The sequence below is a fragment of the Hemiscyllium ocellatum genome, chromosome 20, assembly GCF_020745735.1.
Source record: "Hemiscyllium ocellatum isolate sHemOce1 chromosome 20, sHemOce1.pat.X.cur, whole genome shotgun sequence".
Lineage (NCBI taxonomy): Eukaryota > Metazoa > Chordata > Chondrichthyes > Orectolobiformes > Hemiscylliidae > Hemiscyllium > Hemiscyllium ocellatum.
The window spans coordinates 9831266-9856368 of record NC_083420.1 but is presented as its reverse complement, the minus strand read 5'-3'; the positions used below and the strand labels follow the sequence as shown (position 1 = coordinate 9856368).

The window sequence follows — 25103 nt, the reverse complement described above, 5'->3', positions numbered from 1 at the left end:
GCAAGATTCCTCCATTCCAGTAAATGATTTGACAAAGTAGCAACTTAAAGCGATGATCAAAATGTACTGAATGCTTTGTGTAGCAAAAGATGCTGACACAATAAACCCATCTACACCTCATCCTGCCGTTCAATGTTAAAGCGATCTGACTCTAAGAAATGGTGTGTTTTATCAATAATTGTTTAGATGACAATAGGACAACTGCTAAATCCGTGTCCGTGAATCAATCTTACAGGTCTAAGATTAAAATGACAGGGTGTCATTGTGCTATTTTGTGGAATCTGAACAATTCAGTTTCTGTGAACCATAACTTTTCTTTCCTTCATGCAGCTTCCCCAGTTCAGAACATCTCATGGCACTCACCTCAACCTGCCAATGTAGTTTGATAATTCATTATTGGAGTGGAGAGGGAGGAAGGAAGTTTAAGTGATTAGCCTGCATTGCTTTGTCAAAGGTGAAGAATATTTGGCCTTCCCTGGACATGTTATTACAGTTCCACAATATCTTGTAAATAAGAAGCACATGATCTACATCCTATCTCCATGTGACATGTGCGAGGCTCATTGCAGTACTCCCAATGTGTTGCCCAGTTAATCCTCAAATAGCAATGATAACAGTGTACTTTTAAGGCAGCAATTATGGTTTTCTCATAAACCTTTTTGTTTCCTATCTGGTTAACTTACTTCAATGAAGACTATTATTGTGGTGTTGCTGGTTGCAACACAGATAAAATGATAGTAAGTGGCTTAATCTTAGAAAAAAACTTCATCCTATCCAAAAATTAACATGCATTTACTCTGCCATAATCTTTGAATACTGTGCTGATAGTAACATATCTGACGTAATTCTGATTTATTTTATGCCATCAGTAAAAGTTTTACTATTTGACAAGTATTATGTGAATCTTGAGTGTTACAAATCCAATGCACAGTCCTTCAGCTTTTTTTTTAACTCCCTCATCCTTTTTGACCAATTTTCTCCCCTTCCTCTACTCCAGACGATACTTGCTCCTTGCTTATTGTTCTTGCGATATCAGATTTTCATTGTATCTCACTTAGTGGATCTGTATGTGTGAAACTGGACAATCAGTGCCAAAAAGATAGAGACTGCGCACGTCATCAGATTAGATTAGATGCCCTACAGTGCGGAAACAGGCCCTTCGGCCCAACCAGTCCACGCCAACCCCCCCGAAGAGTAACTCACCCAGACCCATTTCCCTCTGACTAATGTGCCTAACACTATGGGCAATTTAGCATGGCCAATTCACCTGACCTGCCCATCTTTGGACTGTGGGAGGAAACCAGAACACCTGGAAGAAACCCATGCAGACACTGAGAATGTGCAAACTCCCCACACACAGTCACCCGAGGCTGGAATCAAACCTGGGACCCTGGTGCTGTATTATTCCTGATGAAGGGCTTATGCTCGAAACGTCGAATTCTCTATTCCTGAGATGCTGCCTAACCTGCTGTGCTTTGACCAGCAACACATTTGCAGCTGTGATCTCCAGCATCTGCAGACCTCATTTTTTACTGCTGTGAGGCAACAGCAGGAGGAGACCATCCAGCCCCTCGAGTCTGCTCTGCCATTCTGTAGGATTATGGCTGATCCGACATTTCTCACATCCACTTTCCTACCCTTTTCCTCAACCTAGTACTGATCAAGCCTTAAATATAAACAAGGACTCTACCCCCATAACTCTGTGTCAAGGAGTTCCAAACATTCTCAATCCTCCCGAGAGAAGAAATTCCTTCTCGTTTTGGTCTTAAAATGGCGTCCCTTTATTCTAAGACTATGCCCTCTGGTCCTAGACTCTCCCCGTGGGAGAAAACATCCTCGCTGAGTTTACCCTGTCAAACCCCACAAGAGTCCGATATGTTTCATCACCTCTCATTCTTCTAAATTCTACTGAGTAGAATCCAAGCCTGTTTTAACCTTTGTTTCATACCTGAGTACTTCAAGTACAAATTCGTGGCTAATAATCACGACTGGTTTTCTTCCCAATGAATTCAAACTTTCTGAAGCTATTGTAGCCATTGAAATGTTGCGCAAGTTGCAAGCAAGTAAAAGAGCACTTCGCACTTCCCTAGATTTTATTGTTCAGCTACACACATTCTTAAACAAGTATTTGTCTTTGACCAATTTTTGTTTATAAATCTCCTTCTAACAAAGTAAAATGGCAAAAGGTGCTTTTCAGGAATGCTATCAATTTAAATTTGGCGTCAAGGTGCATGAGGACATTTTTGGATAGGTGCCCAATGATTTGGCAGAACGTTCGGTTTCAAGAAAAGAAATGAATACTGAGAGCTATAGGAATGTAGTTCCTTGGGACCTAGGCACCTGTCAGCAGTGGGACAATGGAAATCCAAGGTGCAGTAAAGACTAGAATCGAGAGATTGCAGAATTCCTCTCGGGTTATAGGATTTTAATAATATATGCAAGTTTTAACAAGCCACTGTAAGAAATTGATTGTAGAAAAGGTAATAAAAGTTGAAAAACAAGACATGTTTCTGTCTTGTGTGTCTGAAGCAGAATGTTTTTCCAAATATGTGTCCATTACAGACGATGCAGTGCTTTCAGATGCATTAACTGTTAATACAGCTGAAAGAAGACCCGTATGACTGACTTGACAAGAATGAGTTTGTCAGATTATCTCACTTTACTATATGTTTTGCAAGAGAATATTTTATGATTTGTTTCCGGCCGATAATCACTCAGCAGACAGGTTTGTAATTTTTGAACAAACTGTTCAATGGCAACAATATTGATCTAATGGGTCTGAAATATTAATAACGTTGTATTGATTTATGTTCTTTGGCTGTTTGTTATCACTAGAAAGGAGATGAAGGTTTCCAGGGATATTCATGTCAATATTCACGAGGGCCTGTTTTTGCAAATAATCAAACATCTTGATTCATCCATTACGTGTACAGCCAGAAACACTTGCCTCCTTCCATCTCCCTCAGTTTAATCCCCAGTGAAGGACTTTTCCACAAATTATCACTTAAATCCAATTCAGTTCCTCAGTAATATCTGCAGCTTTTTCTAACTTAACTTAATCTGAGTTTATTCATTTTTAAAAATAGTAATTTCCAATTTGGGACTTGGTTCAATTCAGGTGAAGTATAATTTGCGACTAACCTCAGACCTGTAAAACTCTGACACATTTATTTTGCAATGATCAATCTCCTTACCATTGCATTGCCTCTGATTTTGGTGCCTACTAACTCTTAGGTACATAATATATTTTGATTTTGTAAACCACAGTGAAATACTAAAGCGAATCACTGTTGTTCTGCTGGGAAAGTACCAACAGTAGCAGCAAACCTCTTGTTCCACTTTACACACCACCTTCAAATGTGAACTCAGATCAGTACAACTTTACAACCACGCATTCCACGTATTTTTCTTTTAAATTCTTTCAACATTCCACTACTTACTTCAAGTTGAAAATGAATAATTTATTTTCTTTGTTTTTCAATCAAAGCAGTTTATCAGAAAAACGTCCTTGTTAACTTGAAAACTTCAAAGAATTCATCTCATTTACTCATTCATGTAGTTGTGAAGAGAGGATTCTTTAGCCTCTGTATTTAGAATCGTCAAATTGTCAGAAATTCAAAGTAGTCTTTTTGAAATTCTCAGATTTGAAATAGCATTGACAAAGAACTTGTCAAAATTAACCTACATATGTACTTTTTTTACACATACAAAGGCAGTAACAATTTCAGACTACATTTACGTTGGATTCTTGCAATCAAAGGAGATTCAAGGCTTTAATTCCAACAACCTGGTTTAGACTAGAACCATTATACCAGCCAGACTTGTTTATAAATCCCACCTTCGGCCTGCCATGCATTATAAATTCCTAGAGTTCTTTTTTTCTAATCTGTACTTGCCTATACTACTGTGGATTTTTGTTTTTATTTTTATGGTTCAGTATCCATAACTTTGATTTCCCAGTAGACTTCAGCTGTACAGTTCTTCAATTCTCACGTTTCAAAATTCACACACTGAATGAGGTGCACCGGCAAGCTCGTTGATCACTGAATGATGTGCTTGCTAACGCAAACATAGAACGTCTGCACTAGAAATCCCCAAAAATCTCGTTTTCTGCACTTCGAATAAACAAGCCTTTTGTCTCAATGGTTACATTAAAAATATATTTGAGTAAAGTAATTTTGAAGTGACAAGTTCCAGTTAACAAATCACAAGGAAATGGACAAAATTGACAACTTTCTTACTGAATAATCCACTGATAAACATGGTAAAAATATCAAAAAGTTAGAAGTTTTTTTTATCTAAGATTGCACCTTAAAGGCAATGACTTGAAGGCAGTTCTAATTTCAGAATAGCTGTAACTATTAATTCCTGTAGTAAACTTTGCAAGTGTCTTTGCACAGATGTAGTTTTTTGAAGTTTCTCTGCAGTGAAAGATTGAAATGTATTCTGCCTTGCCCTCTTCTGTTTTGATATGAACAGAACTAGACCATGCAAAATAGCTACTTTTAATCATCAATTTAAAATTATAAATTACAGTCATAGAATTAACTGAAAAACAAATAGATAAGCACTGTCCTTTAGAAAATCTCTTTATCCAGTGGTTCTTCTCATCACATTCTGCTAGTGCTCCTTTTATCAGCAAACCTCAGACTTTGGTATTTCTTTATACCAAAGCATTCTTATGCAACTAATACTTTGTGTGTACTCTTCTTGCCTGTTCTCACATCAATATCCACAACTTAATTCATTTTTCACTTTGTTGTCTATCTAGAAAATTCCATACTGAAATTTATTTTAGGTGCAGAAAGTTACCCAGTTAAAATCAGACAAAGGATGATTCCTATTGTCCATGACACAATACTTTTATCAAAATTGAGAACAGATTTTGTCGAGGGAAATCAGCTTATCAATGCCCTTCCTGCCTTTTTTTAAACAAAATAGTAATTTATGGGATATGGATGTTGTTAGCTGGGCCATTTATTGTCCATCCCTACTCGGTCTTGAGAAGGTAATCATGAGCAACCTTCTTGAACTGCCTCAGTCCATTTGGTTAAGTATACCCACAATGCCATTAGGAAAGGGGTTCCAGGATTTTGAGCCAGTGACACTGAAGGGACAATGAGAACTTTCCAAGCTAAATGGTATGTGGTTAAGAGGGGAACTTACAGATGCGGCATACCGATGTATTTAATGCTCTTATCCTTCTATAGGACAATGGTCGTGGATTTGAAAGGTGGCATTTAATAAGGCTTAATGAATTGCTGCAGGGTATCCTGTAGATGATACCCATTGTTTTCACTGAGTATCAGTGGTCGAGGGAGTGAATGTTTTGAGGTTGTGGTGTCAGTCAAGAGGCTGTATACTCCTGCTTGGTGTCAGGCTTTCAGAGTATTGTTTGAGCTGTATTCATCTAGGCTACAGGGGAATAATCCGTCACACTCCTGACTTGTGTCTTGTAGATAGTGGACAGCCATCAGGGAGTTGGGAGTGAATTCTCACTGTAGGGCTCATGGTCTCTGACTTGCTCTTGTAGCCACTGTACTTACATGACTAACCAAATTCAGTTTCTGGTCAGTGGTAGCCCCCAGAATGTAGGTAGTTGGGGGGGAATTCAGTGAAGTGAACACCATTGCATTCCAAATGATAATTTTCTCTTTAGAGTCATACAGCACGGAAACAGACCCTTTGGTCCAATTTGTCCACCGTGACCAGATATCCCAATCTGACCTAGTCTCAATTGCCAGCATTTGTCCCCTTCCTATTCATATACCCATCTAGATGCCTTTTAAATGTCGTAATTGTGCCTGACTCCACCAGTTCCTCTGGTAGCTCATCCTATACACACACCACACTCTGCAAGTAAAAATTACTCCACAGGTCTTTTTTTAATCTTTCCCCTCTTACCTTAAACCTATGCCCTCTAGTTTTGGGCTCCCCCACTTTCACTATTCATTGACTCCACAACCTCAAAACACTCACTCCCTCTACCACTGACACTCAGTGATAACAATGTGTATCATCTGAAGGATACCATCCATGCTCCTTATCATTTTATAAACCTCCATAAGGTTACAGTGCTCCAGGGAAAACAGTCCAAGCCTATTCACCCTCTCCCCAAAGTTCTGGCAGCATCCTTGTAAATCCTTTCTGCACCCTGTCAAATTTAACAACATTTTTCCTTTAGAAGGGTGACCAGAATTATACACGGTATTCTAAAAGTGGCCTCACCAATGTCCTGTACAGCCGCAACATGATGTCCCAACTCCTGTACTCAATGTTCTGACCAATGAAAGCAAGCATGCCAACCACCACCCTGCCTACTTACAGCTCCATTTTCAAGGAGCTATGCCCATACCCCCAGGACCCTTTGTTCAGCAACACTCCCCAGGTCCCTACTATTAATTGTGCAAGCCCTGTCCTGATTTCCCTTACCAAAAATACCTCACATTTATCTAAATTAAAGTCCGTCGGTCATTCCCCAGCCCATTGGCCAATCAGATCGAAGTCCCGTTGTACTCTGAGATAACCTCCTTCAGTGTTCACTGTACCACCTATGTTGTTGTCATCTGCAAATTTACTACCCATGCCCCTTAGATTCATTTCCAAATCATTTATATAAATGATGAAAAGCAGTGGACCCAGCACCACCCTTATGGCAAACTGCTGGTCACAGGCCTCCAGTCTGAAAAGCAACCCTCCACCACCACCATCTGTCTTCTACAATCATGTGAGTTTGTATCCAATTGGCTAATTCCCCTGGATCCCATGTAATCTAACCTTACAAGCCAGTCTATCATGCGAAACCATGTCGAACACCATGACTTTGCTGAAGTCATGTAGACAACATCTACTGCTCTACCTTCATCAATCATCTTTGTCACTTCTTCAAAAACGCTATCAAGTTACTGAGATATGATTTCCCACGCACAAAGCCATGTTGATTATCCCTAATTAGTCCTTGCCTTTCCAAATGCATGTATATTCTCACCAGTCTATAGTTTCTTGGATTTTCCTTACAGCCTTTCTTAATTAATGGCACTATATTAGCCAACTTCCAGTCTTCTGGCACCTCACCCATGGTCGTTGATGATTGTTAGAGATGGTCACTGACTGGCACTTGGTGTAACGTAAATGTTACATGTCCCTTAACAGCCCAAACTTGATATTGTCCAGAACATTGCTGCATTTGGGCATGCAGTGCTTCAAAGTCTGAGGAGTTCTGACTGATGCTGATTTTGTTATCCCTATACTCAAAAGAGAGCCTTCTTTTCTAAGACAGCATTACCAGGCAGTGTATTCAAAAAGGATCTCTGTCAGCTGCAGATTAAAGGGTTGACTCAAAAAGATTTTAATTCTTCAAGATTGCATTTGTTTGTTACTTGGCCACCACATCTGTACATTGTCCCTTCAACTCAACTGATCATAATGGGTCACATTGAGGGATATGCTCCTGATCTGCTCATTGCAAGTGTCTTATTTTAAATGAGCTTGAACATTGTTGACCCTGTTCTTATTGATTGATGGTTCACAGTGGAAAGTTCACCAAATTTAGTAATTGACACCAAATTCACTTTCTTGGACCTCAGTGTCACATCTGTGAGAGTGGAAAATTTCATGCTGATCAGTAAATGTTGGTCCTGTAATATTGAGAGTGGGCAGTGGGAGTGCAAAGTGAAGTTATGTTTGACCTTTGCCTTGAATCCATAACTTCCTGACTTTCACATTTGAGCCTGGGAAATTCACAAGAAACAATGGAAGTGTTGAAACACTTGCCTGATTATATAGAACTCCAACATTCTGAAAAGAGACATGAAATGGAAGCTTTTCATCGTGCTCATCAAGCCTTGGACACAAGAAACCAACCTTCGAAAAGGAACACCAATTTATGCAGCACAACAAGGGGATGCTGATTGGTTGGCATTGAGATGCAGCAGGAGTTTTTGGCATTCTAGGGGTTACCACAGACCAGAAACCAAACTGGCCTATCCATTTAAATACAATGGCTACAAGAGAGGGTTGGAGGCTAAGAATCCTGCAGCAAATATCTCAACCTCCTGACTCCCCAAAGTCTGTCCACCTTTTACAAAGCACAAGTCAGTGTGATGGAACACGGTGCTTGCTTAGTTGAGTTCAGCTGTAATGACAGTCCCGAAACTTGACACCATTCAAGACAAAGCACCACATCCACAAACACTCCTTCCCTCCAGTATTAATGCAGTGTGGCAACAGTGTGCACTATGTAGATGCACTGCAGATTTTCACTAAGGGTCCTTAGACAGCACACTCCAAAACCCACTTTAAAAATGATATGGAAGCAGAAAATACATAGGAACATCATGACTTACAACCTCCATTTCTAGTCACTCATCATCCTGACTGGCAATGTATCGCCGTTGCTTCACTGTCACTGGTAAAAGTTTTGTAAAAATCACTAGAAAGGAAATCCATTTTTGAACAGCTTTCATTGGAATGATTACTGATGCGTTTAGAATGAATGTTGCAAAAGCAGCTGATGAGGTAATGATGGACTTGAGTACTGTATGAGGGCAGCATTTTTATCATTGGGTGGCAGAAAAATATTCTCACGTGCTACATTGCATTAGGTGTTCCTTAAAACCTTTACACTATGACCCATGTTTTGTTTTAAAGTTGCTAATGAACAGTATGTTTTTTTAAAAATATGATCTTTCAAAAACATTTCAAAAAATAGCTTTAAACCAAGTAATTTTATTTGACACTCCAGAGTTCACTGTATGAGGCATTAAAGTTACTAGTATTTTTTGAAAGGTTTTGTACTAATATTGTTTTTCTTTCACCTTATTAGCAGAAGATATTTTACATTGAGATGCCTTCTTAATCCAATTCCTTTTGTTGTTTACAGGAATGGTATTGTTTCTTGAGCTTCCTTTTTGTGTGCATACAGTATTGCTTTGCTGTGTGAACTTGCCTCTGTAGCTCTTAACTACCTTTTCTGTGAAAGCCAAATTGATCCATTTAAAGACCCGGATATGCCAGTGGCTAAGAGCTAAGAAGCATCATTGTATGTTGAAATGCCATGCCATTGTTTTGTGGACTGAATTTTAAGTAACCATTATTGTTTGTTAGCTGCTGAAATGTATCCGTGAGCAAATCCACTTCTTTCTATCCCATTGTCGTACTTTCACTGTGATCTGTCCCTCTGTTCTACTCCTTTTTAGTAAGGTCTGGCAGGAGAGGAAGACGGCGAGTATTTAGTCTTTCAGAGGCTGAGAGTCGTGGCGGACACTGGGTTTAGGCCTCCAGGCAACAGCTCACACAGTGCAAACACAGGCAGGTTTATGTTACATTCCCCCAGCCTCTCATCGTTTAGTTTATTCCTCAATATTCCTATAGTCTATTTACTTGAATTCGGACCAAGTAACTTTTTTTATGGCATGCAAGAATATATGGATGAGCAATAGGACCACAATCCTCAAAATTGAACCTGAAAATATCAACCGATTTTAAAATGTAAACAATAATTAGTGATATTTCAGAAAGTAACTGTATTTGGGAGAAAAGATTTTTTTAAACAATACATAGTGAAGTCATACAACAGATTTGTAATGACCCAAATGTAAATAACTATCCTATTCGGTACTAATTGAGAAAATCCCTCAAACTTTGATGGCCGAAGCTACTTTTTATTATTGCACTAAACAATCCAGTAACAAGTGATTTCTACAAACATTTAGAATAAGTTAGAGTTTAAGAATAAAAGTACTGACACTCGAATTAGCTGATTGTATGTCTTGAGTCTGCCCATCACAAACTTCTGCCATTCTGACTTAATTAGTTTAACCCCTTGTTTGATGTTTCACTCAAATGAAAGTGTAATCTATTGGCTTTCCACTCTGTTTTTGCTATCAGACTTGCCACTTGAATAGTAGAACCATTAGAGCATTTGGTCACATGTTTTATCTCTGTCTTTCTGTTCTTTTAATGATTTGTTTCATTTCATCAATCAACATAATTGCCTTTCAGAGGATTCGTTAATGTGAGTACAAGAGCAACTTGCATTTGCATGCACCTTTTAATATAGGAAAACATCCCAAGGCACTTTGCAGGAGAATTCTGAAACGAAATTTGACAGGACAGCAATATTGAAGCATGGTCGAGAGTGTGGTGCAGGAAAAGCACAGTAGGTCAGGCAGCATCCAAGGAGCAGGAGAATCGACGTTTCTCGGATGTCGATTCTCCTGCTCCTCTGTTGCTGCCTAACCTGCTGTGCTTTTCCAGCACCACAGTCTCACCTCTGATCTCCAGCATCTGCAGTCCTCTCTTTCTCCAATGTTGAAGCATGCCCAGGTTAAAGCTCGCTGCTAATTTAATCCCTCTCACTTCCAGTTCAATAAATTCTCCAAGCCTGTATCAATATAAAACCAAAAAGTGAAATTGCAAAACATATATAATGCAATGGCATTTTAAAAAATAGTATCTTGCCCCTTAAAAGATGCAAAAAATTTTGCTTTTGTTCTTGTTTGAGCTTTTCGTACGCAGTGGTAAAATCTTGCTGCAAGTGATGCCTGATGGCAAAAATGTTTCTTTTTCTCCACTTAGAATAAAATAGTAATGTCTCAAATATTTTCAAACAGTTCTTGACCTGCATCTTAAAGTATCCAGACTCAGAATCCACTGTTTAATAGGAGCTATAGAGAAACCACAAAAAAGGCGAGCAGAAAGTAATAAGTACCTACATAAACCATCATATGTGAACAATCAGAATTATATTGTCTAAATAATTAAATTGTTATCTGTATCATAAATCTATTGGATTATCTTCAAATTGAGGGCTTGGCCATTAATGTGTGGATCCACAGAGTTTCAGGTTGAAATTTTTATGTGCAAACAAAAGGAATGTGGTTCAATACTTGATAATAAATACAAGTTTATCCCAGGGCTGGAAAAATGTTTCCTATTCCTTATAGCAGAATCTTAAAAATAGAACTGCCATATTATTCACTCCCCAAAAGAAGAGGCCAGTAATTGTTCAGAATGATAGTAATACAGAGATTTGATGTTGATAATAGCTAGTGAGTGGTGCAGGGAAGAGCTCAAATGGAACAAAATATCAGAAATATACAATGCAGGATTGGAGTTGAAGGATGAGTCACACTGATGGCAAATTTAAGTTAGCAAGATGCTTTCTTTCCAGCACAATCAAAGTTGTGCAATAACCTCAGTCTTGGCAAGTTGGCGAGTGAAACATTCCAGCCCTGGTTTGTCCCTGTTTAATGTGCCTTGATTTTAGATAGTGTTGAAATCTGATAAACATGTATTGATTCCAAAAAGCCCATGCAGCACAATGGTTCTACAGATTTGTTTTGATAATTTTGCTTGCTTAGATCTTTCTCTAGATATGTCTTCCCATTAGTTTTTCTTCCCAGCTCCATTTGTCATCACTTCTCGAATCTTTTTAGAGACCTGACATGGAAATATATTCAAATGTCTGTAATAATAATCAAAGTATCAACTGATATATACTCCAGTCTTGTACCCAGTTATCTGAAATGTTAGTCTGCGAATACAATGTTATCTCTGGCTTTAGGATACTTTTTAATTGTGCTAAATGAGGCTTTTTGTCCCCCCACTATTTCTCAAGTTTACTGCTGCAACAGATCCAGGGAAAAAATTATTGAGGTGTCAAGAAAGATTCTGAAGGATTCTCTTAATATTATAAGTTAGCCAAAAACTGAAAAAATGTGCCCACAAAGCTAATCAATTCTCATTCATTGCTTCAAACATGAGCAATCAGATATACAGAATTCTAAAATTAATTATTAGAATTTTTTTTTCTCTCATGATTCAAATTAGATATTGACTGGCGTTTCCATAAATGTACTGTAGCATGTGATGAGTCCTTGGGAAAAGATGCAGTTAAATACACAAACAGTTGACGGACCACAAGTTTCATTATAGAAGGAGGCTGGATTCCCGAAGCCCCCTCGGCTTTTTTCTGTGGTTAGCAAAGATGTGTTTAAGTCAATGAAATGACTGTGCCATAAACTTCTGTTCCACAAAACAATTCCTGCGGGCCACTTTGTAGCTTTGGTGCATGGTAACCAACCTTTTCATCCAAATAGGCCAGAATGATTTTTGTTCATCATTCCCACCATTGTATCTCTGCAGCAAAGGCCTTATTTCACAGAATTATAGAGGTCTACAACAAAAGACCCTTCACCCCATCGAGATGGGGGCTTGGTGGTTAGCACTGCTGCCTCAGAGCACCAGGGGCCTGGGTTCAATGCCACCACTGGGCAACTGTCTGTGTTGAGTTTGCACATTTTCCCCATGTCTGTGACGGTTTCCTCCCTATAGGGAGAGGCTGAATAGGCTGGGGCTGTTTTCCCTGGATCGTTGGAGGCTGACGGGTGACCTTATAAAGGTTTATAAAATCACGAGGGGCATGAATAGGGTAAATAGACAAGGTCTATCCCCGAGTTTGGGTGAGTCCCAGAACGAGAGGGCACAGGTTTAGGGTGAGAGGGGAAAGATTTAAAAGCGACCTAAGGGGCAACTTCTTTGGCTCCGGTTTCCTCCCACTAATCCAAAGATGTGCAGGTTAGGTGAATTGGCAATGCTAAATTGCCCATAATATTCAGGAATATGTACGATAGCTGCATTAGTCAAGGGTATATATAGGATAATAGGGTCGGGAAATGGGTCTGGATGGGTTACTCTTCGGAGGGTCAGTCTTGACTTTTGGGCCTAACGGCCTGTTTCCATACTTTTGGGATTCTATGATCTGCATTAAATTTCTATCAATGTAACATTAAGTTTATAAATTATTAATTTAGAGATTGACAAAATCACAGCAATGAATCCACATCTTCTTATCTTCATTCTCACCTGGAACCTTATAAAATTACTAAAATTACACTTTTCTTTAAAGCTGCATTAATCCATTTTGCCAGTGATTATCAAGCAAAGTGCTGTTGCACATTTTTGTCCTAACTCTTTTCTCCCTGATGAAAATAATGTGAAACTTGGGATGACTTTGGGTTTGGCCCCCAAGACTGTGGCCAAGTGGAGGTTCTGGACTCACTGGTGCAGTGAAAAGAGCTAGGAACCTATTTGGGACTAAAGGCTGGGAGGTTCCCTGAACCTAGTAGTCTGCATTCTTCAAACCTCAAAGGAAATGTATACAGACAGTGTGCTTACATTGGTTGGAACCTTCCAATACTCCTAGATTCAGGAAATACCCCAAATGTAACACCCCTGTGACAGAAAGGAGGAAATGAGAAGCCATTCAGCTCAACAGCTGGTATTGGGGAACTGGCTCATTATTGAGAAATGAGAGTGGCAGAATTTATAAGGAAATCAGAACGCAATTGTTCTGGTTTTATAAAAGGATAATATGTTTGACAAAATTAGAATTCTTTGAGGATGTAACAAATTGCAAGGTTTGAGCTATAGGAAGAGGCTGAATAGGCTATTTTCTCTGGAGCATTGGAGGCTGAGGGGGGTCACCTTTATAAAGGTTTATAAAATCATGAGGGACATGGGTAGAGTAAGTAGATAAGGTCTTTCCCCAAGTTTGGGGGAAGTCCAGACCTAGAGGGCGTACGTTTAGGGTGAGAGGGGAACGATTTAAAATGGATCTAACTTTTTCACGCAGAGGGTGGTGCATTTATGGAATGAGCTGCCAGACGAAGTGGTGGAGGCTGATACCATTACAGCATTTAAAAGGCATCTGGATGGGTAGATGAATAGAAAGTGTTTAGAGGGATATGTTCTCAATGCTGGCAAATGGGACTCGATTAATTTAGGATACCTGATTGGCATGGATGAGTTGGACCGAAGGGTCTGTTTCTGTGCTGTACGTCTCTATGACTCTAAGCAGGATGGATTTATTTACTCTTTCATGGGATGAATGTGGCACTGCCAAGGCTAGCATTTGTTGCCCAATCCTAATTGCTCTTGAGAAGGACCTCCTTGAATCATTACAAACCATCTGTTGTAAAGACATTCACGCACTGTTAGGAAAGGAGATGCAGGCTTTTAGTCCAGCAGCAGTGAGGACAGAAATATTTTTTGAAATCAGGTTGTTGTGTGGTCTTGGAATGACACTTGTTAGATGTTGGTATTCCTGTGCAATTACTGACCCTGTCCACAGTGGTGGTCAAGGCATTGGCTAAGGATAATCCCTTCAAAGAACACTCAACGAATTTTTGCAGTGCATCTTGTACACCAGAGATTACTGTATGTTTGTGGTGAAGAGAGTGAACATTTAATGTAGTGCATAGGATGCCGATCAAGTGAACTGCTTTGTCCTTAACAACATAGAGCTTCTTGATTGTTGCTGGAATAGTATAAATGCAGACAAGTGAAGGGGTTTGCAACATACTCCATACGGATGGTGGACTGCAGAATTCCTAGCCTGTAAACTGCTGTTGTAGTCAAAGTATTAATAAGGCTGACCCAGTTCTGTTTCTGGCAGGGCCAGGGACAGAAATTCTCGGCTAATGTACTTGCTTTCACCACCTCCCTGGCAATGCTTTCCAGGCACCCACTACCCTTTGTGTGAAAAATTTTCCCCACACTTCTCCCCTAAAGTTTCCCCCCGTGCCCTCTTGTAGTTTACCTTTCCACCTTGGGAAAAAGCCTTTGACTATCCACACTGTGTATGCCTCTCATAATTTTGTAAACCTCTATCAGGTCGCCCGTCAGCCTCCATCTTTCCAAGTCCGAGCTTATCCAACCCTTCCACATAACCGAACCCCTCCAGACCAGGCAACATCCCGATAAACCTTCTCTACACCTGTCCAAAGCACCTATGCCCTTTTGGTAGTGTGGTGACCAGAACTGCATGCAACGTCTTTTGCTCCGGTTTCCTCCCACTAATCCAAAGATGTGCAGGTTAGGTTTGGCCCCCAAGACTGTGGCCAAGTGGAGGTTCTGGACTCACTGGTGCAGTGAAAAGAGCTAAGAACCTATTTGGGACTAAAGACTGAGAGGTTCCCTGAACCCAGTGGTCTGCATTCTTAAATCCTCAAAGTAAAGTTTTATATAGCAGTAACATAAATTGCCAACTTTTAAATTTGATACCCCTGCCAATGAATGCAAGCATGCTGTATACCTTCTTGACCACCTTGTCCACCTGTATGCCCAGATTCCTCTATGTCAATGCTCCTAAGGGTTCTGCCATTTATTGTACAATTTGTTCTACCAAAATGCATCACTTCGCATTTGTCTGGACTAATTTCTGCAATTTTTCTGTCCAAATCTGCAATCAATCTATCCCACTGTATCCTGTAACAATCCTCACTGTCTGCAACTCCACCAGTTTGTGTATGTTTCATCCACAAACATACCAATCTGCCCACTTGTGCTTCCCACCAGATAATTTATATATACTACAAACAAAGGTCCTGGCACTGATCCCTATGGAACACCACTAGTTACTGATCTCTATTCTAAAAAGCACCCTTGCACCACTACTCTCTGTCTTCAATGACAAAGTCAGTTTTGTATTTACCCCAGATCCTGTTTTACCTTTTGTACTCGCCTGCCATAATGTACCTAATTAAATGCCGCCTTTAAGTCAGTGTAGACAACGTCAGCTGCCCTTTCCTCATCAATCATTCTTGTCACCACCTCAAAAATCTCAAACAGGTTGGTGAGACATGGCCTTCCCAGCACAAACCCATGCTGCCTATCACTAACAAGTCCATTCACTTCCAGATGTGAACAAATCCTGTGTCTCTGTATCCTCTCCAAAAAGTAAACAGTTGACCAGTTTTCTAGTCAATGATGAGGATGCTGATAATGGAGGATTCGGTGATGGCAGTGCCATTGAATGCCATGGGAAATTTTTGATTTCTCTCACATTGACAGTGGTCATTGCCTAGCTCTTGTGTGGTGTGAATGTGACTCACCACAAACCATGTAAAAGTTACAGCATAGCAAGAGGCCATTTAGCCCTTCTTGACTGTGCCAACTGAATAAACTAGCCACCCATTCTAACCCCACTTCTCAGCATCTGGTCCATAGCCATTTTGTATATTTACTTGCAGGTATCGTTGGCTGGCTGGCCAGCATTTATTGCCCATCCCTAGTTCCCTGTCTGCTCAGTCCAAGCTCCTCTACTTTGTGCACCTCCACTAATTCATCTCTCATTCTCCAAATTGTGAAGAAAACAATCCCTGCCAATCCAATCTTTCCTCATAATTCCAATTTTCAAGACCCTGCAACAGTCTGTAAGTCTCCTCCATACTCTCTCTAAAGCAGTAATGTTCTTCTTGTAATGTAGTGACCAGAACTGTACACAGTTGAAAATGTGTTGCTGGAAAAGCGCAGCAGGTCAGGCAGCATCCAAGGAATAGGAAATTCGACGTTTCGGGCATAAGCCCTTCATCAGGCTGTACACTGTACATAGGTCTAGCTGTGATGTGGCCAGTTTTTTTGGATAATTCCAGGGGTGCATTCCTGTTTCAACATTCTCTCATGCTTTCATTACTTGACCTGCCACCTTCAGGGACCTGTGGGCATGTGCACTCCAAGATATATCACTTCCTCTAACCTTCTTAATAACCTTCTACTTACTGTTTATTCCCTTATTTTGTTATCCTTCTCCAAACATCTCTCCTTGTGCTTATCCACATGCCTGCGCACACCCAAGCCATTGAAATAATCTTGCATCAACAGCCAACCTGTTCACTCTCAGCTACCTGCCAATTGCTGTGTCATCTATAAATTTCCCAACCATACCTTCCACATTAAATGCAAACCATTACCATATATCACAAATATCAAGGCACATAACACTGTCTGTGGGACCACACTAAAACCATTTTCCAGTCACACACCGTCTGTCAATGGTTACCTTTTTTTTCCTGGGAGGGAGCCAATTTTGGATCCAACTCACCACATATCCCTGTATCTCATGAGCTTTATAATGTGTCTGACCAGCCTGCAATGTGAGACCTTGCCAAATGCCTAATTAAAACCATAATAGAATCCTTACAGTGTGGAAACAGGCCATTCAGCCCTATTAGTCCACATTGATCCTCCAAACAGCATCCCACCAAGACTGTCACACCTGCTATCCTTGTAACCCTACATTTCCCATGGCTAATCCATCTAACCTACACATCCCTGGTCACTATGAGCAATGCAGCAATGACCAATCAACCTATCCTGCATGTCATTGAACTGTGGGAGGAAACCGGAGCACCCAGAGGAAACCCACGCAGACACTGGGAGAATGTGCAAGCTCCATACAAACACTTGCCCAAGGCTGGAATCGAAACCTGGTCCCTGTCACTGAGGTCCCTGTACTAACCACTAAGACACCATGCCAAAATTGGACAATATCCATTGCACGACCCTCTTTGTTACTCCCTCAAAATAAATCTATTAAGTTAGTAATGCACAAATTCGCCTCAACAAAACACACTGACTATTCCTGATTAATCATTTCCTTCTATTGTAAAAGTTATTCATGATTTTTATGTTGATTCCCATAATATTCCCAGTACCAAGGTCAGACTTACCAGAGTACAGTTATTTAGCCCATCCCTCACACCCTTTTTGAGTATTAGTACAACATTTGCAGAGCTCCTGTATGTAGTAAGGATTGGAAAATGAACCTTGTTTATTGAAAATGTCTTCTCTTTGGCAGTTAAAGGAAGCCAAGGACACAATACATCTGGCCATGATGATTATTCGAGCTGCAGTGAGATCATCCTTCCATTATTTCACTTCTCATTATGCATGTTTGATCTAATATTTCCAATCCTTGTATTTAACTAGAATTGTCTATATCATTCCTCCTCCTGTTGAAGACAGAGACAATATGCTCATTTAAAAACCCTGCCCACGTTCTCTGTATCTGTGTCCAAATTATGGAATGCATCTCAGAAAAGCCCAATCCTTTCCTTTATCATCGTCTTGTTCATAACATTCTTTGAATGTTCCCTATTTAAACCATCCCAAAAAAAAGGAGTACTGAAATCTAGCCATAAATATGTAAATGGTATTTTTTTTGTAGAAATGCTTAAGAAGGAGTTAACAAAGTGAGCTCAACGCTGCTAGAAAGGAATACTGGAAAATTAGTGAAAATTAAGGGAATGACTGGCAGATGAATTGCGCGGGTATTTTTAATTAGCCTTCCCTATAGAGTATATAAGTTACATTCCAAAGCAGCGATAAATCAGGAAATGGAAGGGAGGGAGGGACTCAGAAAAATCTCATCGCCAGAAAAACAGTACTGAATAAATAATGGGCCTTGATGGACTTCAGCGTAGTGTAGTTGAGACATTGCTTTCAATTTTGTGAAGCTCATTGTTTCGGGTAAAATTGTACCAGATTGAAAGATAGAGAATGTAACGACGTTATTCAAAAAAAAGTAACAAGTAGGCCACTTAGCTTAACATGTCAGAAGCTGATATTAAACAGGTTTAACAGGGCACTTGGGCAAATTCAAAGTACAAGATTTAGAACATAGAACATAGAACATAGAAGGATACAGCGCAGTACAGGCCCTTCGGCCCTCGATGTTGCGCCGACCGAATCCTACCTAACCTATACTAGCCCAATAACTTCCAAATGCCTATCCAATGCCCGCTTAAATGACCATAAAGAAGGAGAGTTCACCACTGATACGGGCAGGGCATTCCATGAACTCACAACCCGCTGTGTGAAGAATCTACCCCTAACATCTGTCCTATACCTACCACCCCTTAATTTAAAGCTATGTCCCCTAGTAACACCTGACTCCATTAGCGGTAAAAGGTTCTTAGTATCTACCCTATCTAAACCCCTAATCATCTTATACACTTCTATCAGATCTCCCCTAAACCTTCTCTTCTCCAATGAGAACAGCCCCAAGTGCCTCAGCCTTTCCTCATAAGATTTTCCTACCATTCCAGGCAACATCCTGGTAAACCTCCTCTGCACTCGTTCTAAAGCTTCCACATCCTTCCTATAGTATGGCGACCAAAACTGCACACAATACTCCAGATGAAGCCGCACCAGAGTCTTATACAACTGCAACATGACCTCAGGACTCCGGAACTCAATTCCTCTGCCAATAAAGCCCAGTACACCATATGCCTTCCTCACAGCACTATTTACCTGGGTGGCAACTTTCAGAGATCTGTGTACATGGACACCAAGATCCCTCTGCTCATCCACACTACCAAGTAGCCTACCATTAGCCCAGTAATCCATCATCTTGTTATTCCTACCAAAGTGAACGACTTCGCACTTAGCTACATTGAATTCCATTTGCCACATTTCCGCCCAGCTCTGCAACTTATCTATATCCCGCTGTAACCTACCACTTCCTTCCTCACTATCCACAACTCCACCGACTTTTGTGTCATCCGCAAACTTGCTTACCCAGCTTTCAAGTCCTTCCTCTAGATCATTTATAAAGATAACAAAAAGCAATGGTCCCAAAACAGATCCTTGTGGTACACCGCTAGTAACTGCGCTCCAAGATGAACATAATCCATCAACTACTACCCTCTGTCTCCTTCCAGCCAGCCAATTCCTAATCCAAACCTCTAATGTATCCTCAATGCCATACCTCCGAAGTTTTAGCATTAGCCTACCATGGGGAACCTTATCGAACGCCTTACTAAAATCCATATACACAACATCTACTGCTTTACCCTTATCCACTTCCTTGGTCACCTTCTCAAAGAACTCAATAAGGTTTGTGAGGCACGACCTGCCCTTCACAAAACCATGCTGGCTATCCCTGATCACGTTATTCCTACCCAGATGTTCATAAATCTTATCCCTTACCATTCTCTCTAAGACTTTGCCCACCACTGAAGTCAGACTCACTGGCCTATAGTTGCTAGGGCTATCCCTACTCCCTTTCTTGAACAATGGGACCACATTCGCTATCCTCCAGTCCTCTGGTACTATTCCTGTTGACAACGATGACATAAAAATCCAGGCCAATGGCTCTGCTATCTCCTCCCTAGCTTCCCATAGGATCCTGGGGTAAATGCCATCAGGCATTTGTGGTAGAGTTCCCCAGGGATTGCTATTGAGATCCTTGCTTTTCAAGATGTGGATAAATTGTCTAGACCTTGGTGTACAGGGAATAATTTCAAAGCTTGCAGATAACACAAAACTTGGGAGAATTGTCAACTGTGAGAAAGACAGTGTAGAACTTCAAAAGTACATTGATCCAGTGGAATGGGTGGACAGTTGGAAGATGAAGTTGAATGAGTAAGAGGTGCTGTGCTTTGCTACAAAGAACATGGAGAGACAGTATAAAGTAACAGGTGCTATATTAAACAGTGTGTGCTGCTAGTTCTGATTCAGTGTCTCAGTCAGAAATGTCACTTTGTTCCGTGTATCCAACTTTGGTTCTGCAATGCTTGTTTGTGTATACTTAACATGAAACCAGAATTCCAAAGTAAGCATCAGTGCCTGTGCCCTAGCTGATTCTGTAATGTTCTTTACAGTTTGATTGTTTTCCCCCGTTGTTCCACCTGACAGTGTCTTGTGCTTTTGGTGTATAAGATGAGGAAATGGAAAAATCAGACCTCTCCTTCTAAACCCACCCCCGCCAAGCTGAAGAAGACCTTGATGGAAAGGAAAGTACCTAAAACTTAATTTATTAAATAATGTTGACCTGACAGTTCTCTCCTTCGCTGGATACTGTTTTCTCACCTCCCCATGACCACCCCCACCCCCAAAGGTGAGGTTGATGCCACTGAGATAGCAGTTATATGAATGGTATCTTTCCTGACTCCTCTTCATGTTTAACCAAACTTCAAAGCCATCAAAAAAGAGGCAATCCGAATTTCTTCAATAACCAAACCTTTCGTACGTGTTCCCTCTTCACAAATAAATTTGGTTTTGGAATGTGAATAAACTTTCATTAAGTGCTTTAAAGTGTGTGTTGAGTTTGGAATGTGAAATGGCACATCACACCCGACATACATTACTTATTCAGCAGTGTCATCATCTTAACCTGAAGCAGTGTGCAGCACAAAAGAGTATGCGGACTGGATCCACCCTGTTTTTGAAATGTTTTATACTTTCTGGACAGTCCCTTACATCGTGTTCTATATTGCTAGATGCAAATTCAGTCGGTTGTTTGACAGATTTACTCTATTGTGCTATGCAGATGTAAAGAAAAACAAATTGAAGCCAGGCTAGGGAAGCAAGTCCAGATGAAGGGTCCTGCCCAAAAAGTCAATTCTCCTGTTCCTCTGATGCTTGATCTGCTGTGCTTTTTCCGGTTCCACGTTTCATTGAGTCCAACCTTCCAACATCTGCAGTCCTCACTCTCTCCAAGTGAGGCAATTGTCAGGCCATTATTATGCATTTTTCAGCTGCAGCAAGTATTAGCAAGCCCGAGAGGCCTGAGACAGGAGAGAGAATGACAGATTGAGAGTATGGGAGCAAAATCACATTTTGCTGAGGTCCTATCTTAAACAGTCAGCTTCTTGACATTAGTTCACACATTGCTTGTATAAGTCATCTTCATGTTTCATCTTACTTCTGTATTTTTGCTTTTCTATTTTGCCTGATGGTTATTTTCTTTCTCTGCCCTGCTGTCATTAATTTTGCTTTTTTTTAAATCTTACAGGAATACTATATGTGAATGTAAAGTGAAGCCTTATGAGATAAGATTAAATGTTAACCAATAGAATTTACTTAAATTAGCTTTCAAATGAAGACCTTAGAAATAAATATAGAGTTGGCAATTTGTTAAGGACTGGACATTTAAACATGAAAGATGTAAAATGTAAATAACATAAATGTTCTTGGTCTTATCTTTTTATTTTGATGTTATGGTTACCCCCTTTGGAATACTATATTAGCTACAATCTCTTACGATTTCCCTGTAGTTCTGATAAATGTCTAATAACTTCAGCATGTTGCTGGAGTATTTTGGACATTCATCTGTCTCCTTTGTCATAAACAAAAAAAAGTTTTAAAAATTCATATTTGACAAGTACTCCAGGTATACTTGTAGTTTAGTAATTTCCAGATTAGGCTTTTGTGACTGTGGTTAAGCTTAAAAAAATTGCAAGTGGCCACATATCTGGCTAAGGGTATTTTTGAAAGGAAGTGTTATACACTTTTGGAATTTTTCTGAATGAAGAGAACCTACAATGTCTTTCTTTTTGATATTAGACGGACCTGACATCCAAGAGCAGCCCCATTCGACTCCAGATGAAGTGGAGTTTGTAAATGAAGCCCATTCTTCACCACTTACAGCAGAGAGCAGCTCAAGCAGAGAGCATCTCTCCAGCAGTTCTGAACCTGGAGCAACTAATCTGGCACCAAGCCTGACTCCAGCCCACCAACCGACCATATCCCTCATTTCCGATGACAACGCAGATGCTTTGAGCACAGAGTCATTGACACTTCTGCCACCTGCTGATGCACAGCAAATCCGGAGTGTGAGCACTTTAACCCATCCCTCCACTGTATCCAATGGGATAAAAGACAATGAAGCTGAAGAAAATGAAGAATCTGAAGCAACTGCGCCAATAGCAAGCCATTCGCAATGAATGCAATGTAACCTTTGAATCATCTAGGTTTGTGTTAAGTGAAGCACGGAAATTAACCCAGCTGTCTTCACACAGCTGCACAGAGAAGCTAAAAGATTTGTGGAACCCCAACAAAGTAGAATATTTGCTTGTAAGTTTCTGTAGGTTCTGAAACAGGGAAGCCATGGTCCTTCAGTTGCTATGGAGTTACAGCTAACACCTGAGATATCTACGTTTTGTACATTTTGTCTTTTACTACTGAAGCCTAGTAAAGCACTGTCACTGACTCAAACTCAGTAGGTAAGAGGATAGTTTTATCTACTTTGTTCAAATATGTACATCCCAGGTCTATACTTTTTTCCCCTCTGCATTATATTATTCACCTATTTTGAATTTTTATTCGGCTAGATTAAGTATTTTATGAAATTTAACATTGGAAACTAAGCTTCATTTTACCACTTTATCCCACCTGAGCAATTTTATTCATTTAATTTAATGAATTTAGTAGATTTGAAAATGAACTAAAAACACACTGGCACCCATTGTATCTAGGCACAAAATAGATTGACCCTCAAGTTGTAATTAATTTTAAATAGAGTTTAAATGTTTCACTAATTGCACTTGACATTTATCTGCAACACATTAGTTTTTTATTGGAATATTTAACAATTTATACAAATAACAAATTCAGAGATGAACATGTTTCATGAAGTTTAAAAATTAAAATATTTGTCACTGCCACCAACTGGTACAACACTAGCATTAATTGTAGGATATGTCCATTATAGACATTCTGTATATGCAAGGTGCTTCTGAAGGCCTGAGAATCTCAGCATTTTCCAGAGAATTATTCCATTAACTCATGGGCGTGCCATGAGTTGGTTAGATTAATATTTTTGGACTTCTGCGAGACAGCCAGGTTTGGGTGTAAGTTCACATACCATTGTTTCAAGACTATCAGACATCACTGATGTATTTTCTACTAATGGAGCAGTATATGTTTCAAAATACATTAGGTAATGAAAGTTATGGGAAGAGGAGGACAACACCAGGTAAAAGGCCTGTTATCTTCCTGCAGAAAATGAAGATTAGAGAGTATTCATTGTGTGTTGCATGCTCGCACTTGCCCGATCATTGCAGTGGGCACGTGTTGTATGTTTAGGTTATCTCTGGCCTCTAAGCTAGAAAATGGATGGAGTGAGAGAAGGGACAAACTAAGAAACATTTGTTGCTTTGACTGAAGCCATGTACTATCATAGCAGCAGTATGTGAAAAATGGGGTTTACAAACACACAGGAATACTTTGGACTTCTCCAGAAACACAAGTGGATTTGTGGGGTAATTAAAAGACCAAGTTCAAGTTTGGATTGGGTTATTGTTGATCCTTGCAGTGACGTATGTACTTTGCTTGGCCTCAAATCCTCCACTGATTGCCTGACTTTCTCCTGGGAAGACTACTGTATTTATGTTTCAGCATGATTCCATCTGAGGGAAACAAATATCTCCAACTGATACTGCGGGGGGGAGGAAAAGAACTTATACATGCTAGTTACGATGTTTCTTGGGGCTCCGCATTAGTACCTGCACTGTTTGAACAGAAACCAAAGCAAGCTCAAAAATGTACATGGGGAACAATTCTCAATTATCATAGATGAACAATATGGAATAAAGTAACCAAAATGCAATTACAGTGAGATAAATAATAAAAATAAGTGAAATTATCCTTGGGATGGATGGATGTGCCTGATTTTTATCCTGATCTCTCATGATTCTTGCAGATTACATAAAAAAGGAAATGACTTCATATTTGCAAAATCTAACTCTGCAATGTTCTGTGATTAGTTTTACAATGTTTTGTAATCTGATATGCAGCTACAGTCTAGAAAGTTCAATGGTCCAGTATTGACCTTAATTGGCCATCTTGGCAATTGTTGGAAGCTTATTAATATTTATGCAATAGATTTATGAGCAACATTTTCTCTTTTATAGACACCACGGTCAGTTCTGACATTGAAATAATAGATTGTTCCGTTTATCTTTTGCATGTTTTTCTGTGCTGAAAGCTGCTATATGTTGGAGATAATTGTTATAGAAGCTGAACCCCAATCCAATGCTGTTCCTTATAAAATCCTTTTATTTAGCTCCCTAATCAAGTATCTAAAGTAACCAGGTGGTGCCAGTGTTCCCTAACCTGAAAAAGCCAGTATCTAGTTAGCCTCAAAGTATCAGTACTCACGTCCTCTGGAATATAGTGCAGTAGTTGCAATGGGTTGACTTCATCACCTTTTTAAACAATGTTCTTAAAAATATTAACACCAGAATTAAAATATCCATGGGTAATGATTATCTTAGAAAAGTCATTTAACTTTGGCTTGACACTGAGTCTATAAAACTTCAGCAAACAAAACCATGGTTCAAGCTTCCCAAGTTTATGCTGTACACGTGCAGCAAAGGAGTGGTGTAAAGAATTCCTACAAATTTAAAACCCAGATCTTGTCCTTAATTCTCAATTCACATTTGCCACGGAAATTTTAACCCAATCTTTAATTCTACTATATGTGCAGTGTTAGAACCAGGAATGTAATCTCATTGCCGACAGATAATCTGACTAAC

General features: G+C 39.8%; 1 protein-coding gene across 1 annotated transcript in view; it reads left to right on the top strand.

Annotated features, from left to right (window-relative positions):
• Window positions 1-24211, top strand: part of clec16a (C-type lectin domain containing 16A) — a 269043-nt gene extending 244832 nt beyond the window's left edge. Inside the window, exon 24 of the mRNA XM_060840490.1 lies at window positions 22132-24211. Coding sequence (XP_060696473.1) covers window positions 22132-22511 — 380 coding nt within the window. The 3' untranslated portion in view covers window positions 22512-24211. The remainder of the gene's footprint in view (window positions 1-22131) is intronic.
• The last annotated feature ends 892 nt before the right edge of the window (window positions 24212-25103 follow it).